This window comes from Epinephelus lanceolatus, chromosome 21, assembly GCF_041903045.1.
Source record: "Epinephelus lanceolatus isolate andai-2023 chromosome 21, ASM4190304v1, whole genome shotgun sequence".
Taxonomy (NCBI): domain Eukaryota; kingdom Metazoa; phylum Chordata; class Actinopteri; order Perciformes; family Serranidae; genus Epinephelus; species Epinephelus lanceolatus.
In genome coordinates this window covers 35,621,005-35,637,032 of record NC_135754.1, presented here as the reverse complement: position 1 = coordinate 35,637,032, position 16,028 = coordinate 35,621,005, and the positions used below count along the sequence as shown (strand labels likewise).

General features: G+C 42.2%; 3 protein-coding genes across 3 annotated transcripts; 1 reads left to right on the top strand and 2 right to left on the bottom strand.

Annotated features, from left to right (window-relative positions):
* Positions 1-1,253: 1,253 nt before the first annotated feature.
* Positions 1,254-2,842, bottom strand: LOC117247487 (uncharacterized). Its single transcript, XM_033612074.2, has 4 exons — positions 2,721-2,842; positions 2,556-2,617; positions 1,415-2,236; positions 1,254-1,335 (listed from the first exon to the last, which is right to left on the bottom strand). The coding sequence occupies exons 1-3, from the start codon at positions 2,741-2,743 to the stop codon at positions 1,419-1,421; spliced, it is 903 nt and encodes a 300-aa protein (XP_033467965.2). The 5' UTR covers positions 2,744-2,842; the 3' UTR covers positions 1,254-1,335; positions 1,415-1,418.
* Positions 2,843-7,615: 4,773 nt separating this feature from the next.
* LOC117247600 (uncharacterized) lies at positions 7,616-8,868 on the bottom strand. The gene is made up of 4 exons (XM_033612187.2): positions 8,722-8,868; positions 8,578-8,639; positions 7,769-8,299; positions 7,616-7,691 (listed from the first exon to the last, which is right to left on the bottom strand). The coding sequence occupies exons 1-3, from the start codon at positions 8,742-8,744 to the stop codon at positions 7,773-7,775; spliced, it is 612 nt and encodes a 203-aa protein (XP_033468078.2). The 5' UTR covers positions 8,745-8,868; the 3' UTR covers positions 7,616-7,691; positions 7,769-7,772.
* Positions 8,869-10,709: 1,841 nt separating this feature from the next.
* Positions 10,710-12,277, top strand: LOC117247493 (uncharacterized). The gene is made up of 4 exons (XM_033612080.2): positions 10,710-10,828; positions 10,932-10,993; positions 11,313-12,134; positions 12,213-12,277. The coding sequence occupies exons 1-3, from the start codon at positions 10,806-10,808 to the stop codon at positions 12,128-12,130; spliced, it is 903 nt and encodes a 300-aa protein (XP_033467971.1). The 5' UTR covers positions 10,710-10,805; the 3' UTR covers positions 12,131-12,134; positions 12,213-12,277.
* The last annotated feature ends 3,751 nt before the right edge of the window (positions 12,278-16,028 follow it).

The following is a 16,028-nucleotide window of genomic DNA, read 5'->3' as shown; positions in this document are numbered from 1 at the left end:
TTAGTGTTCAGTGGAAAAGAACTGACGGCTTCTGAGGTGTTTCGTGCTGTGAGGAAGCTTCATTCTCATCGGATTTCCTGCCAAATTAAATCCAGAAAGAGGACACAATATTAAAATTTTTAAAAATGTGCTGAAGTCAGATTTAAAGCTCTGGAGTCTCATATTATAAACACTGTGTACGCACAAATGAGGCCTGAAAGAAATGTTGTGATGCATAAAAACAGACTTGCTGGGAGAAACTTGACCCACGCTTATGAACATTTTGGAGACAGGAAATTGGCGATGCAGATGGTGAGGTGGAAGCCTGATTGTTGAATATTTGGTAGAAATAAACAGGCTTAAAACCATTAAATTATTATTTCCAGAAAAGCTAATCATAGACTCTTCAAAGTTCATGAAAGAGGGAACCTGGAGTGGTAAAATGCTGAGTCATTCTTGGTGGACTCGAGGCCAAAACTTTTCTACCAAGCTGTGAACATATTTTTCTGCTGTAAAGTTGGACATGTTAACATGGGTCTGTGGGGACTGAATTGCTTTTGAAGCCAGCCTCAAGTGGACATTAGAGGAACTGCAGTTTGACACTTCAGGAAGGACATAATGTTTTAGCCCCAGAGGAGGGTGCTGCTTGTGCATAGAATTACTTGACGCCTTTTCCAGAACACTTTTCCTTGATCTTGGTTAACATGAGGTCAAGGAAAGACGTGAAGAATAGTTTAAGGACTTAGAAATCCGGACATCCATGGCGAAAGTTTTACATTGATACATGATCTACATAACAGTGGTCTGCAGCTTGGCAGGCCCCTCACCTAGGTGTCAAGCCGACATACCCCTCCTCCTAAAGACCAAGTCATAAATATGAACTATACAAGTGTAAGTCATTTTTGCAGGGACACTTTCTGGCAACTTGACTGAGTCCCTTCAACACCTCCGCTATTCGTATGTGCGCCAAGAGTGTTGCCAAATTCACTTTACATTTAAATTCAAGAAAGCTTGAGTTTATTCCTGAAGAGTAGTTCAGAATTTACACATAGGGGTTGATCTGTTAAGTTTGTCTCAGCACATAGATGTATGTCAGAATTTAGGGAACAAGAGGCCATTTTAGAACACGATAAGTAGCCAATATTCTTCTACACAGCCATCACTGGATCAGCATTCACACAAGTTTTCTAAAAGCAGACTGCATTTTAAAGCAAATGTAAATTTGCTTTAGGTCACAAGAATTCAGTATGGTAAGACTCAAGACACAAACGACGTCATGTCAGTTCTTTTATTTTGAATTTAGCATACTTAGCAAAAACAGTTCCAGAGAGGCTAAAGCTCAGTCAGCAAGGTGACCTGCAACACAGGGAAAAGGTCAAAGTCAGTCATGAACCACCACCATTATAAAACAGCTTAACTTCAGTTTGCATTTTACCTCTTTAAACCTTCTTTCCTCCTTTGCTCCCAGCCTCTGGTGGAGACATGTGTGGTGCTTTGACGGTCTCAGCAGCAAAGACTGGTGGTTCAGGGTACTCTGGGGAGTATTTAGTGTGGGAAAGGAACTCTTGTGCTCGCTGGTAGCCATTTCTAGACTGGATGATGTAGGATGAAGGCGGCAGAGGGGGCAGAGGGGAAGTCTCGCTCATGCTCTGCGGCATCTCGGCATTGGAGTCCCAGACACTGAAGTCTGGGAAATCACGAGATGGCATCCAGTTGCTGGGGTCGGAGAATGAGGAGTCGGCTCCCCCTGCAGGCTGCATGGACCAAGGAAGGCCAGGAGAAAAATCACCGTCGTCACCAGAGCTGTAGGCTACAGGAGCAGCGTAAGCATAAGAGCCGGCAGAGCTGGAGGCTGCAGGAGCACCGATGTAAGGAACAGGTCCGTCACCAAAGTCCATGTACCCAGCAGCAGGGTATGCTGGAGCAGCCCTGTATACTGGACCAGATGCCGCCCCACCTGAGCCCATGTTGAGGTTTCCACTGGTGCCAGCAGCAGACTGAGGCTGCACAGAGAAGCTGGGAGTCTTCTTCCCATAACTTGGTGAAGAGGCTGCAGATGCACTGGGAGCTCCCACACTGGATGGGGACTGGTTTCCAGTGGAAGAGCTGGCCTGCTGGGGGGCTGTCTCAGGCTGCTGAGAACTAACAGATGGTTCATACTGCAGGTTCACCAGAGGAGGACGTGAGCCTTCAGACTCAAGGTTTGATCCAGGAGCTGAACCACCACCAGAGCTCCAGGTGTAGGGATACCTGTAGTCTGGACAAACAGTCAAAGTGAGTCAGCATCTGCAGCCAATACAGGAAGTTCTTACAAGTACTTGATGTGTCTGAGTAGGAATTTGAGTTTCAAACTTGCATTTTCTAAACTAGTTGAATCAGATCTCAGGAAGCTTTAAGCATTTCTCAGCAAAGTAGTTTAAGGATTTATGGCACCAGAGAGACAAAGTCAGTTTGTGATTTCTTTACATTTCCACAACATCTGAAGAGCCATTAAATTAAAAGCAAATTAATTCTGGATACCTTTGAACCATCTGTGTGGTCAGGAATCTGCTGCTAGACAGTAAAAAGAAACTCACCTCCTTTGGTTGCAGGAAAACAAGCACCACTGCTGAACAGCAGCAGACAGATCCAAGACACCCTGTAAGGTGGAGACAGGAGAACAAAGTTAACCCCCCAGAAGCTGACACTGAAGTAGAACTAGAGCAATCATTGGTTATATTGTATAAACTGATTTAACTCACCTTAAAGACAGTCCGTACATCATGTTTGACTCGTCCTCTGCAGCCTGTTGAGATTAACAGAAGCTCTGAGCTGTGAGGTGAATGTGGCTCCTCTGGTCTTATATTGGTGCAACACATGCTCTCTAATTAAACTCATTAATGACACCTGGAGCCCAATCAGTACCTGCAGCCTGTGTCCACTGGTGGAACACAGTGATCACATCATCGCAGTGTTATATTTTTTGATAGAAAATCTTACTCAGCTGTCAGATATGTGTAGTGTAGTAAAAAAAAATACAACATCAAATTCTAAAATGTGGCTACAAGTGTAAAGTGGCAGACATCACACAATCAATATTTAATCAATATCCTAAACCTTTTCTTGCCTTGTTGCCTTGGTTGGCCACATATTCTTAGTAATTCTGCACAATCAACATGATATGAAGTTAATTTAACAGTTACTGGTAATTTAAATAAAATAACCAATAACCTATAATATTTAAAACTTGAATAACACACAGTCAGTCCTCTGCCACTACACACCTATTGTAGACTGAAGAAAAAGAAAAGAAAGATGGGTTGAAACTGACTGGATTGGTCGTCAAAAAGTAGTTGCACCATATTAAAATATCACAATACACATTATAAATCATCATGTGGTTAAAAATGCAGCATGTGTACAGACCCTTAAGCCCTGTTTCCACCAAAAACTTTCAGTTGTTGTTGTCACTCACTGCTCCGTCCAGCACTCGCTGTATTTCCTCATCAGCGGTGACACAGATGGAAGTCTGCACCTGGTTTATCGTCCACAGAACGAGGCTGCACGCCCACATTTTCACAACAAAATAGAACAGGCTGCAGTGAGAGTCTCTCTCCATGGGATATTTAAAAATAGCAGCTTTGTGCATTTAGTCCTTCTCAGGCAAGCTCAGGGGTTTAGTGTTGCTGTAGCCCACAGGAAGTGAGGATTAGAATATATGACCTTCACATAATCCGCTCCAAATTAAAATATATTTTATAAGTGTGTGTCATATAAAAACTAAAGTGATGGTCAAAGTTGTCACAGTGAAATTTAAGGTGTGCTGATGGATTCACGTCATCAACTCATGCATTGAGTAACATTACAAGTTAACGTTCCACCTTAAAAGTTGCCGGCAGTCGGCCCAGTGAATGAAGTTATTTTTTTCTCTTTCATTTTATAGTTGTAGTTTACTGATGTATGAACAGAGGTTACATAAAACCAGAGTGACCGTCCTCTACTGACCAATCAGACTGCAGGGTTTCTAGCTCCACCTTTTAGTACCAGATCTGTGTGCTAGGTACCCCAACAGAGGGGGGACCAAACATGGGGACGCTAAGGAACGCTTCTGCTGGTACCATCCACAACTTTTCACTGTGGAAACTTAAAAAATGTGGACCAGACTGAACTGAACTGTACCGGACAGCTTTGGTGGTATGTGCCATGGGGCAATTTTGGTTGTGCTGTTCCCCAGCGTTGGATGCTTAATAGTTCAGTACATGTATTTCTGAAAACATGTGAGGGGAGAAATAAGCCATGCAGTTGCTGTTACAGTCTATATCTTAGATGAACAACGGCCAGTTTTTCATGAGTTACCAGAGTCGGCGTGTCCAACTGGATGCCCCTAATCTGCCTAAAATAACCTAGACCTCAACTTCATGAGTGATCAACATGACACCATGGGTGTATAAAAAGAACTGCGTTGGAGGCGGGACCCCATTCATTCCTATGACAGCTGCTCAGTGGCAAAATGAACCCAAAAATGTTCAATTGCTGTGTATAAAATTACCCAGATGACCAGCGCTGCTTCTGCACTGTGTGGTCCGCACAGTAGGTGCACTAGAGACTTCCGCTGGCCGAGCCAGCTTCTTCCAGCTTCGCACTCCGTTAACTTGATAAAATGGATCAATGGTGCAGCTCTTCTAGACTTTCCAAATGTTATCAGACCAAATGGATCAAATCAGACATCTGTTTTGCTGTGTAAGTCTATGGGAAAGTCTTTTTGCCCCCAGTGGCATCACATGATGGATGTAATTCTACTGTTTGGCCACTATGAAAATTGGCTTCAAAGCCGTGTGCACTTCCTGTTGACCTGTGTGACACCCCATCTTGCGAAACACAATATGGCACTACCAGAATACATTGCATGCCTGCTTACAAAGACAATGTGTGGAAATGATGGATGCCATGGACACATATGATAAAGGTCACTTGAGTGTCTCTGCAATATGAATCAGTGAAGACATTGTGTTGAAACAAACACTGATACACATCTAGTGACAATCTACACTCAGTGACACAGATTGATGTTCTCCCTCGGACTCGAGTGCAGCAGTAAGTGTCTCCTGCCGCCTCTCACCGTTTGAAGCTTTTGTTCCACTTGTGGAAACATGGCTGCTGTCGCATGGCAGCGAGGTCAGAGGTCAGGGAGCAAATCAGACAACACACACAAGCAGCCCTTAAGAGCTGTTCCCAACACACACTCCACTTTGATCTCCAGCAGAAGAAGGACGGGATTGTGTTGCAGCCTCTTTTCATTCACTCTCTGAAGTCACTTCAGCTCTGACTGCCTTCACACAACAGCGGCTCTTAAATGACCGTTCAGTAGAGACGGACGGAGACACTGATCATCAGCACAGTGTTAATCCTCCTGAAGAAGTTCAAGCTGTTAGCAGCATAATTTCACCTGACCGAGGATGGAAGATACAAAATAAATCACTGTACAAAGGTGAGACACCACTGAGCAGAATTCAGCGACTGATCGATAAATTCAGGGTTCTGATTAAAGAGTCAGTTTGCAGCTCTGGAGAAAGACAGTTCATCAAATACCTACGACCATGGGCAGGAGGTCGGACCAAACAAACAACCCAAAGCTTCAGTATTTGATGAGCTGAGGATGAAACTGAAATAAAAACTGTTCTACAGAGTTACATACTGCACCCATAACTTATATCAATACAGGTTATAGATTTAGAAGTTGATGTGTTTGGTGGGTGTTGGTCAGGTTCCCCTTTATTAAACGTGCTGTATGAACTGAGTTGCCTCCCTAATGTGTTTCACATCACACCACAGTATCTAACAGGTTGGTTTTGAGGTGCAGAGAGTGTTTCCCAGCACCACACAGCAAACAGAGTTATGGCCTATTCTGTATTGCACATTTTTGCTGAAGGTCTACTTTAAAGCAACATAACCCCCCCAGAATCTTCAATCTGTGCAGTTATAACTTTAAAGTTCAATTCAATTCAATTTTATTTATAAAGCCCAATATCACAAATCACAATTTGCCTCACAGGGCTTTACAGCATACAACATCCCTCTGTCCTTGTTGAACTACACACACTGCAAAGTAACAGCAGCAGATCTCTCAGGGTGGATCTCCGTCTCTGACAAACTCTGTAAGTGCCGTTTGTTTTATCTCCAAGGTAACTGATATAATAGCAAGCGGGTCAAAGTTGAGTTTGGCCACGCCTGCCATACAGTCTCCCTCTTTTATTCCTTCAAACATCTTCTTGAAAAGGTCGGTGCTGTGATATTTGCACATATATAAGTCTTTCATAATGTTTAAAAGCAGTTTTGTTCTTCCAACTAGAAATGTTGGATTTTCTTTTGGGCGTGCAGCTCTACCCCACGGCCTTACAAACTGTTGGCGAGTTAGTTTGTGTACAACACACAGAGCTGATTATAAACAAGAAGCTGTGTGTTGCAATCTCCAGTAAAAACCCCAACTGATACACATATCCTGAACACTTTATGCATGTTTAAATATTGCTATAAAAACCCAACTAGTACCAACATCTCATGTCTCAGAAAATGCCACATTTGGAATAAAGCCTAATCAGGAATATCTAAATGGAATATGCTGTTTACATGACCTGTATCATACAGAATATTGTGTGCATATTAACACAGTCAGTGACAGCAAGAATTACAAGAGCATGCATGTGGAGTGAAAGGCAGATGGTATGAGAGATAATGGCTTAAAGTAAAAATGTATAAGTTCAACACATTCCCACTCCGACCTCGTCACAGACGTTTGGTCAATACACCAAGATATGACGTCCAAGGTACCCTGGGTGTGTTGGTTGCTGACGTTCTTCAGCCTGTTACATGCATTCTGTTTTCAAAATACTGTTGTAACAGGAAGTTTACCGTAAAGTCTGTCAAAAAAAAATCCCCACTACATCAGTACAACACCACACATTGACTTTTTCCCCCCTCCAACAACTAATGCACATGGTTGAGTTTAGGAAGAGGGTTTGGCTTAATAAATCTTAGGGACACAAAACACCACTCCTCAGGTGAAAGTGTTTTTTAGACCCATCCACCACCCCTCTTTAGACTTTTGCTGTATTAACTGTCTCTTGTCCTGCTGCATTTCACGCCGATGCCGCAGAGCGCTGTTAAACGGACGGTGACCAGCCGTGTCTCATGACACTGAAGGATGGCTTTTTGTAAAGTCTGACGCCGCAAGTCACTGCCCAAGCGTCAGATTGACAACTTCAGAGTGAGACCGTTTAGTCCTCCTGGCATTTGTCAACTGATACAAGTCTGATCGACTGAGACTTCTCAAAAGATTAACATTTTAACATGCATGTTGTCCTTGTTATACTGGTAGCACTTCCTTCAGTCTTGAGTGGTGAAGACCACTCAAGTGGTGATGGCATATTGAGTTTGTCCCAAGCCAGTTTAGCTCAATTTACACTTGTACCTTGAGATTCTTTGAAAAGGCTCAGATTAGTTTGAGATTTGAAGGTCAGGAAAGTTAATAAAGCCAAGAGTTTAGTTCTTAGACTGAACCCTACAGATTTTAGAGCTGCAGTGACGCAAGTCAAACATTTTGTTTCAAGGCAACATCCAAAAACAGAAATCTGAGAGTTACAGCAGTAAACAAGAGCTCTTATTTTTAAGAATTTATTAAAATTTCTTCACTTCTCCAAAACCAGGTTCAGGAGGGCTCTGCCGATCAGCTGCACCTGCAGGAAACCAAAAAGTCATTCTTTGAAGTAAAAGACAGGTTTCTGAATAGTTTACACTTCAGTTTGCATTTTACCTCTTTAAACCTTCTTTCCTCCTTTGCTCCCAGCCTCTGGTGGAGACATGTGTGGTGCTTTGACGGTCTCAGCAGCAAAGACTGGTGGTTCAGGGTACTCTGGGGAGTATTTAGTGTGGGAAAGGAACTCTTGTGCTCGCTGGTAGCCATTTCTGGACTGGATGATGTAGGATGAAGGCGGCAGAGGGGGTAGAGGGGGCAGAGGGGAAGTCTCGCTCATGCTCTGCGGCATCTCGGTATTGGAGTCCCAGACACTGAAGTCTGGGAACTCTCGAGATGGCATCCAGTTGCTGGGGTCGGAGAATGAGGAGTCGGCTCCCCCTGCAGGCTGCATGGACCAAGGAAGGCCAGGAGAAAAATCACCGTCATCACCAGAGCTGTAGGCTACAGGAGCAGCGTAAGCATAAGAGCCGGCAGAGCTGGAGGCTGCAGGAGCACCGATGTAAGGAACAGGTCCGTCACCAAAGTCCATGTACCCAGCAGCAGGGTATGCTGGAGCAGCCCTGTATACTGGACTAGATGCTGCCCCACCTGAAACCAGAGACAGATTAAAGCTAAATTTGTCTAGAACATTGTGCTCATCCAAGGATTGTTTGGAGTGAAGTGTTGGCATAAGAAGGTCCAGCACTAGACACAAGGCTTGAGACAGCACCACCGTAGGGAACAGGTCTAAAGTCAAGCCCAGGTGTGTTTTGACTTGTTTGACCTGAAACACGAGTTGGATTAAAACAAAACTTGTGCATGAGAAAGTGGAAAGTGAAGTTCATGTTAAACTTCTGAGCTAGTCTCAATATTGTTGGGAGTCTTACCGCCTTTTGGTGCAGGATAACCTGCACTGCTGCCAAAGAGCAGGAAACAAATCCATGACAACCTGTTCAGACAAAAGTCCAGATTTTCTTCAAAAATCTTGACAAACTAACTACAACCATGAAAAGTCAAAATCTCTGACTCACCTCAGAATCAAACCAAACACCATCCTGAATCCTCAAAGAAAACCAACACAACAGTTCAGCTACAGCAGGTTGAACTCAAGAGTCTGACAGAAGCTGTAGACAGAAGCTTTGTGCTGTGATTGGCCTGTAGCTGCTCTGTCCTTATATACATGTCCTCTCTGCTCTAATCAAACTGATTGATCACACCTGAGTCCAATCACTCCCAGTCAGTCCATGCTTCAGTGCTGGAGGTAAGCTCTACAACATGGGCCAGAGTGACAGAAAAAAACTGTCTTTTGCACATTTGCAGTCACAAAACATACAAACACACTTGTTTAAGATGTGCCAGGCCTGCGCAGATTGATCGCTGCATAATACAACTTCAACTTCAACTTTGTTTTGTCCCTGGAGGCCAATTGGTTGTACAGCAAGTAAAACACACATAATACGCATGAATGAACGCATTTCATGTAAAATGGAGGTTAAACCATGAATCATCGAAATCACCTGTGAAGCATTTTCACAGGTCACTCTATCATAATTAAAACTATAGGAGACTAAGAATATATTGATTTATGGATCTGACAACATTTTAAATAAATTGGCATCAGATCAGAACAGGATGTGAGTGTTTCTGTGACTTCCTGTACAGACTGAAGGCTGCTGGAAACTGTCGGGAAACTGTCCGATTTGACTGCAACCTTTTCTCACCGCCTCCTGCTGCAGCTGCCTGCTCTCATCCACTTTCCAGGCAAGGTGCAGTTCATCTCAACCGAGCCTCATGTCATCTATCCTTGGTTTGCAGCAGCTAGCAAACACACACACAGGCACACACTGCAGTATATAGTGACCACAGAACTTTAGGTTATTTTCAGACATTTCAAGATTATTTTTCGGACATTTTATCAACATTTTTTTCATTTTTTTTTTTTTTTTATTATTGTTTTGGTTTTTTTTATATATATATATTTTTTGGATATTTTTTCAACATTTTTTTTTTCTGATGTATTTTGGTATTTTTCTGACATTTCATTTACATTTTTTGGACATTTTAAAAATGCATTTCAGGCATTTTATCAACATTTCTTTGGAATTTTTTTTAAATGTTTTTTTTTTTTTTTACATTTTTCAAAAAATATTTTTTGAATATTTTTTCAACATTTTTTTTCTGATGTATTTTGGCATTTTTGGGACATTTCATTTACATTTTTTGGACATTTTAAAAATGCTTTTCAGACATTTTATCAACATTTCTTTGGAAATTTTTTTAATGTTTTTTTATTTTTATTTTTTACATTTTTCAAAAAATATTTTTTAGATATTTTTTCAACATTTTTTTCTGATTTTTTTTTTTGCATTTTTGGGACATTTCATTTTTTTGACATTTTTAAAATTGCTTTTCTGACATTTTGTCAACATTTGTCTCACATTTTTTCAACATTTTCTTGGGCATTTTCTTAATTTCAGTATTGATAATAATAATTTTATTAATTTTAATAATGTGAGCCTGTATATTATGCTCCACAGTTGGAGAAGTAATAACCCGTGCAGCATCCTTGTGCGCTCAGTATGGGCAGCTGTTGCATTGTAAAGTCTGCAGACATGAAACTTGGTGTCATACCCAAGTTTATTAGATCCATGTTGCACAGTGTAGCTGCACTAAACTTAGAAGGTTGTTAAAATCTCACAGTCTGTTGGAGGCTTAAGACCTGCCCTTACTAAGTTGCATTTTAATCTCTTTTATGTGGATATCTTAAATTGCGTCTTCATTTTATGTCTTGCTTTTCTGTTATTGTGAAGCACTTTGTGATGTCAGCTCTAGAAATGTTAATTTTATGCCACTTTATATTTCATTACATTTCATAGTTAAATGTCCACTTCATTTATCTGACAGGTTATGAGTTAATTAAGATTAGAACACTCACAATGTGATCACTGTGTTCCACCAGTGGACACAGGCTGCAGGTACTGATTGGGCTCCAGGTGTCATTAATGAGTTTAATTAGAGAGCATGTGTTGCACCAATATAAGACCAGAGGAGCCACATTCACCTCACAGCTCAGAGCTTCTGTTAATCTCAACAGGCTGCAGAGGACGAGTCAAACATGATGTACGGACTGTCTTTAAGGTGAGTTAAATCAGTTTATACAATATAACCAATGATTGCTCCAGTTCTACTTCAGTGTCAGCTTCTGGGGGGTTAACTTTGTTCTCCTGTCTCCACCTTACAGGGTGTCTTGGATCTGTCTGCTGCTGTTCAGCAGTGGTGCTTGTTTTCCTGCAACCAAAGGAGGTGAGTTTCTTTTTACTGTCTGGCAGCAGATTCCTGACCACACAGATGGTTCAAAGGTATCCAGAATTAATTTGCTTTTAATTTAATGGCTCTTCAGATGTTGTGGAAATGTAAAGAAGTCACAAACTGACTTTGTCTCTCTGGTGCCATAAATCCTTAAACTACTTTGCTGAGAAATGCTTAAAGCTTCCTGAGATCTGATTCAACTAGTTTAGAAAATGCAAGTTTGAAATTCTAATTCCTACTCAAACACATCAAGTACTTGTAAGAACTTCCTGTATTGGCTGCAGATGCTGACTCACTTTGACTGTTTGTCCAGACTACAGGTATCCCTACACCTGGAGCTCTGGTGGTGGTTCAGCTCCTGGATCAAACCTTGAGTCTGAAGGCTCACGTCCTCCTCTGGTGAACCTGCAGTATGAACCATCTGTTAGTTCTCAGCAGCCTGAGACAGCCCCCCAGCAGGCCAGCTCTTCCACTGGAAACCAGTCCCCATCCAGTGTGGGAGCTCCCAGTGCATCTGCAGCCTCTTCACCAAGTTATGGGAAGAAGACTCCCAGCTTCTCTGTGCAGCCTCAGTCTGCTGCTGGCACCAGTGGAAACCTCAACATGGGCTCAGGTGGGGCGGCATCTGGTCCAGTGTACGGGGCTGCTCCAGCATACCCTGCTGCTGGGTACATGGACTTTGGTGACGGACCTGTTCCTTACATCGGTGCTCCTGCAGCCTCCAGCTCTGCCAGCTCTTATGCTTACGCTGCTCCTGTAGCCTACAGCTCTGGTGATGACGGTGATTTTTCTCCTGGCCTTCCTTGGTCCATGCAGCCTGCAGGGGGAGCCGACTCCTCATTCTCCGACCCCAGCAACTGGATGCCATCTCGTGATTTCCCAGACTTCAGTGTCTGGGACTCCAATGCCGAGATGCCGCAGAGCATGAGCGAGACTTCCCCTCTGCCCCCTCTGCCGCCTTCATCCTACATCATCCAGTCTAGAAATGGCTACCAGCGAGCACAAGAGTTCCTTTCCCACACTAAATACTCCCCAGAGTACCCTGAACCACCAGTCTTTGCTGCTGAGACCGTCAAAGCACCACACATGTCTCCACCAGAGGCTGGGAGCAAAGGAGGAAAGAAGGTTTAAAAAGGTAAAATGCAAACTGAAGTTAAGCTGTCACACAACAGTGATGTCCTCATAAGTAACATTTGGCCTTCTTGTGTTGCAGGTAACTTGGCAAAACTTCAGCCTTCCAGAACTGTTTGAAAAATAAAAATCTAACCATGAAACTTGTTTGCTTGTCACTTAGTTCTTGTCACCCACACATGGGTTCAACTTGTGTAAATGTGGAATTCAGTTTAATTAGATCAGCCAGACATCTGTAGACACAAGGTCTCTGTGATCTTGAGATCCAACCATTTATCATTTACCTTCGACCCCATGGTCACATTGGTCACCGACATGGACTCTAGCCATGAAACTTTGCAGCCCAAGGATGCGGTGGCAGCCTACTGGAGTTCAAGACACCCAAGGAGGATCCTTGGAGATTTGGTGGTGAAGGAGCATGCTAAACTGTTTCCTCACCCCAGCATCAAGCACAGCCAGTGACAAGACTTCAAATCTGCTGGATCTGTAATTCAAGAATTGAGAATCTTAATGAGTTAAGCATTTCTTGCCATTTTCTGACAGTTACACTGAAGTTATTGACTCAGTTTACTTGACACACTGAGAAATCATTAGCTGCAGCCCTATGAGAATCTAAAACATCCAAAAGCCAGTAACAATCGACATTTCACAGCATTTTGATCACTTGACCTGCATGTACCTAATTTGAGGGTCCAGGAGAGGTAGAGCACAATGTCTAAAAGGCACTTCACATAATGTAAAGCTACTCTGATCAGCTAGATTCATTTTTAACAGCAGCAATGAACCCTTTCAGAACAGTGAATGTCTGAAGCATTTTGATGTTTTTGTTGTTGGATGGTGATCTTTGCAAATCAGTGAACAGACACATGTTCTTTTTCCCACTTCAAGTGATAGGTCAAGTTTTTCAGGGTGGGTTTTTATGGGTTACTAACACTGATCAGCCAAGATATTAAAACTACTGACAGGTGAAGTGAACAACATTAAACATCTTGTTACAGTGCAGTGTTCTGTTGGGAAACCATGGGTTCTGACATTCAGGTGGATGCCACCAGACACGCTCCAACCACCTGAACACCAGTGCAGAGCAGGTACGCCCCTGTCATGGCAACAGCACTCCTCAGTAGCAGTGGCCCCCCCAGCAGGACAATGCGCCATGCCACACCACAAAAGCTGCTCAGGAATGGTCCGAGGAACGTGACACAGAGTTTAAGGTGTCAACCTGTTCTCCAAATTCCCTGGATCCCAACCTGATCAAACATCCATCTGAAATTACCTGAAACTATGGCCATGTTTAATATGAACATCCAACACTATCCAACAGAAAATATGGAAATCAAAACAGGTCCCCTTTTGAAAACCCTCATATTTTTTTTACTACAGACTAGATCTTACTATATAATGACGAAAACTGTGTGTGTGTGTGTGTGTCTGTTCCATGTTTTTCTCCTCACTGACTTGGTCAATCCATGTGAAATTTGGCACAGTGGTAGAGGGTCATGGGAGGATGCCAATGAAGCAATATTACATCAATTGGCCAAAGGGGGGCGCTATAGCAACCGATTGAAATGTCAAACTTTGAATGGGCATATCTCATGCCCCGTATGTCGTAGAGACATGAAACTTTGCACAGAGATGCCTCTCCTCATGAGGAACACATTTGCCTCAAGAACCCATAACTTCCGCTTATATAGATTTTCCGCCATTTTGAATTTTTTGAAAAACACTTCAAATGGACCTCTTCCTAGGAAGTTTGAGCGATCTGCATGAAACTGGGTGAACATAATCTAGGGACCAATATCTAAAGTTCCCTCTTGGCAAAAGTTGGAAAACTTACTAAAACTGAGCTTCTATAAGGCAATGAATATTGCGGAGGGCGTGGCTCATCACATAAAGGTGTATAACATCTCAAGGGTTTCACCCATCACCACGCAACTTTGTAGGCATATGACCACACATAATCTGAGGGGACCCCTCCATTATTGATAAGCATTCATAGGCACTGAGGATTGGCATAGGTAGAAGGTGACAAAGCTACCAATGGGTATGGACTAGTTGGTTTAATTTTAGGCCAGTCTCAATTTTTCACCAAAATAAGCTAATTTCACAGTTTCACAGAATAAAGTGACTAATAAGTAAGCAACCAACTCAGGCTCAGTCAGATCAGAACAATCAGTAACACCAAATGACTAAAGACCAAACACGGGTCAGAACTTAACAATGCAGCTTAATCAACATTGATGAGGGGAAGTTTGTTAGAGTTCAGTAACCTGTTAGAAATGTATGGCAGCACATCATCGGTCTTTTTTTGTTCTTTAGAAACTCCTGAGTCTGACATAAAGGCCATAACAGTCAAGCAAATAAGCAACTTCTTATCTGGTAATATCTTTTTCAGCAATTTTCTGCTGTTTGTTTGTCTCAGTTTTTTTTCTTGCAGGAAACTGAATGACTGAACCTTCAATTTTTAGTGAGCAGATTTTGCTGACTCATTGTGGCTGTCTGGAGATCCTGTCAGGTAGCAGTGAGAAGAGGGAGCGCCTTAAAGTTCCAGACATCCCAGAGGAGACTTTTCGCTGGCTTTTATCGGCTCATCAAAATGCAGATCAGACAGGAAGCTTGAATCAAATCTGCTGTTCCTGCAATGAAACAAAGAGTGTCCTTATTTATTCTTGTGTCTCTGTCATAAATCAAGACTTCTAATAGAGACAGTTTACACAACAATGTAATGATCACCTGATTCTGGCTGAAATACGGACAAGCTTCTTCTGTCAAGCCACAAAAGTCCAGGGCTCATGGGAAATGGTGTTCGTTAATGGCTGTTAAACATTACAGCAGATTTTTGCTCTCAGAAGACCTCTAAAAAAAGACTTTTACTTTTAGATACAAAGTCGTTATTTTAAGATAAGATTTCTCAAAAAGAATGACAAGATAATGACAGGCTTTTTATGACTTCTCTCAAAAAGACGACTTAGTATTTCAAAATGACAACTTGGTGTTTAAAAGAAATGAGAAGATGACTTATTTATCTCAGAATAATTAATTACTTATATCAAAACAGTGACATAGAATCTCAAAATAATGACAAACTTTCTCAAAAATAAACACTTGTCTAAAAGAAATGTAAGTAGGTATGTAGGTAAAGTATCTCCTTATCGTGTGTTGAAGTTTTCTGTTTTCCATCACACTGGTGAAAATGAGCTTCTATAGAAAACAACAGAGAAGATCAAGACGAGAACTGACTGAACTCAAAAATGACAAAACAAGAAAAATGACGGCAAATCAACGAACAGGAAGTTCAGCAGGTTCGTTCAGGTGATGGTTTTGACAAATAGCAGCTGTTTCCTACAGGATGAAGTGAAAACGTCTTCATGGAGGACTCAGTGAGTACAGATGGCGTGACGCTGACTGAAGATGGCACATGTTCAAACAATCTGTGCTGCTGTCAGTCTGACTGACAGGTCTGCTGCAGCCAATCAGACGACAGCCTGACATTTGGATGTAAACCAGTGAACAGATTGTCGGAAATCCACAAACAGAGTACAGTTCAATAATAAAGACATCAAATGTCACGGGTCAACAACAACAAGCTGCTCAGATTATGTCATGTTGAACACTTTCCAGAATTAGAAATAAACCAAATGTCAATACTGGTTTTGTCTGAACACACACGAGTCTTTTATCACAGACATCAGAGTATAATTTAAAGGAGCAGTGACACTCCGAGCAAATCTATAGCCCAACAGGAAATAGGAAAGCCCAATCAGTCTTTTTTCAGCATCGGCAGTATAAAAACAAAATCAGGGAGTGCAGCAAAATGCCGCCTGCCTACTTTTGTTTATACAGAATGCCCCTTTTTCGGGGCAATGGGGGGCGTGAGCAAGTAACAAAACGTGTAGCTCAG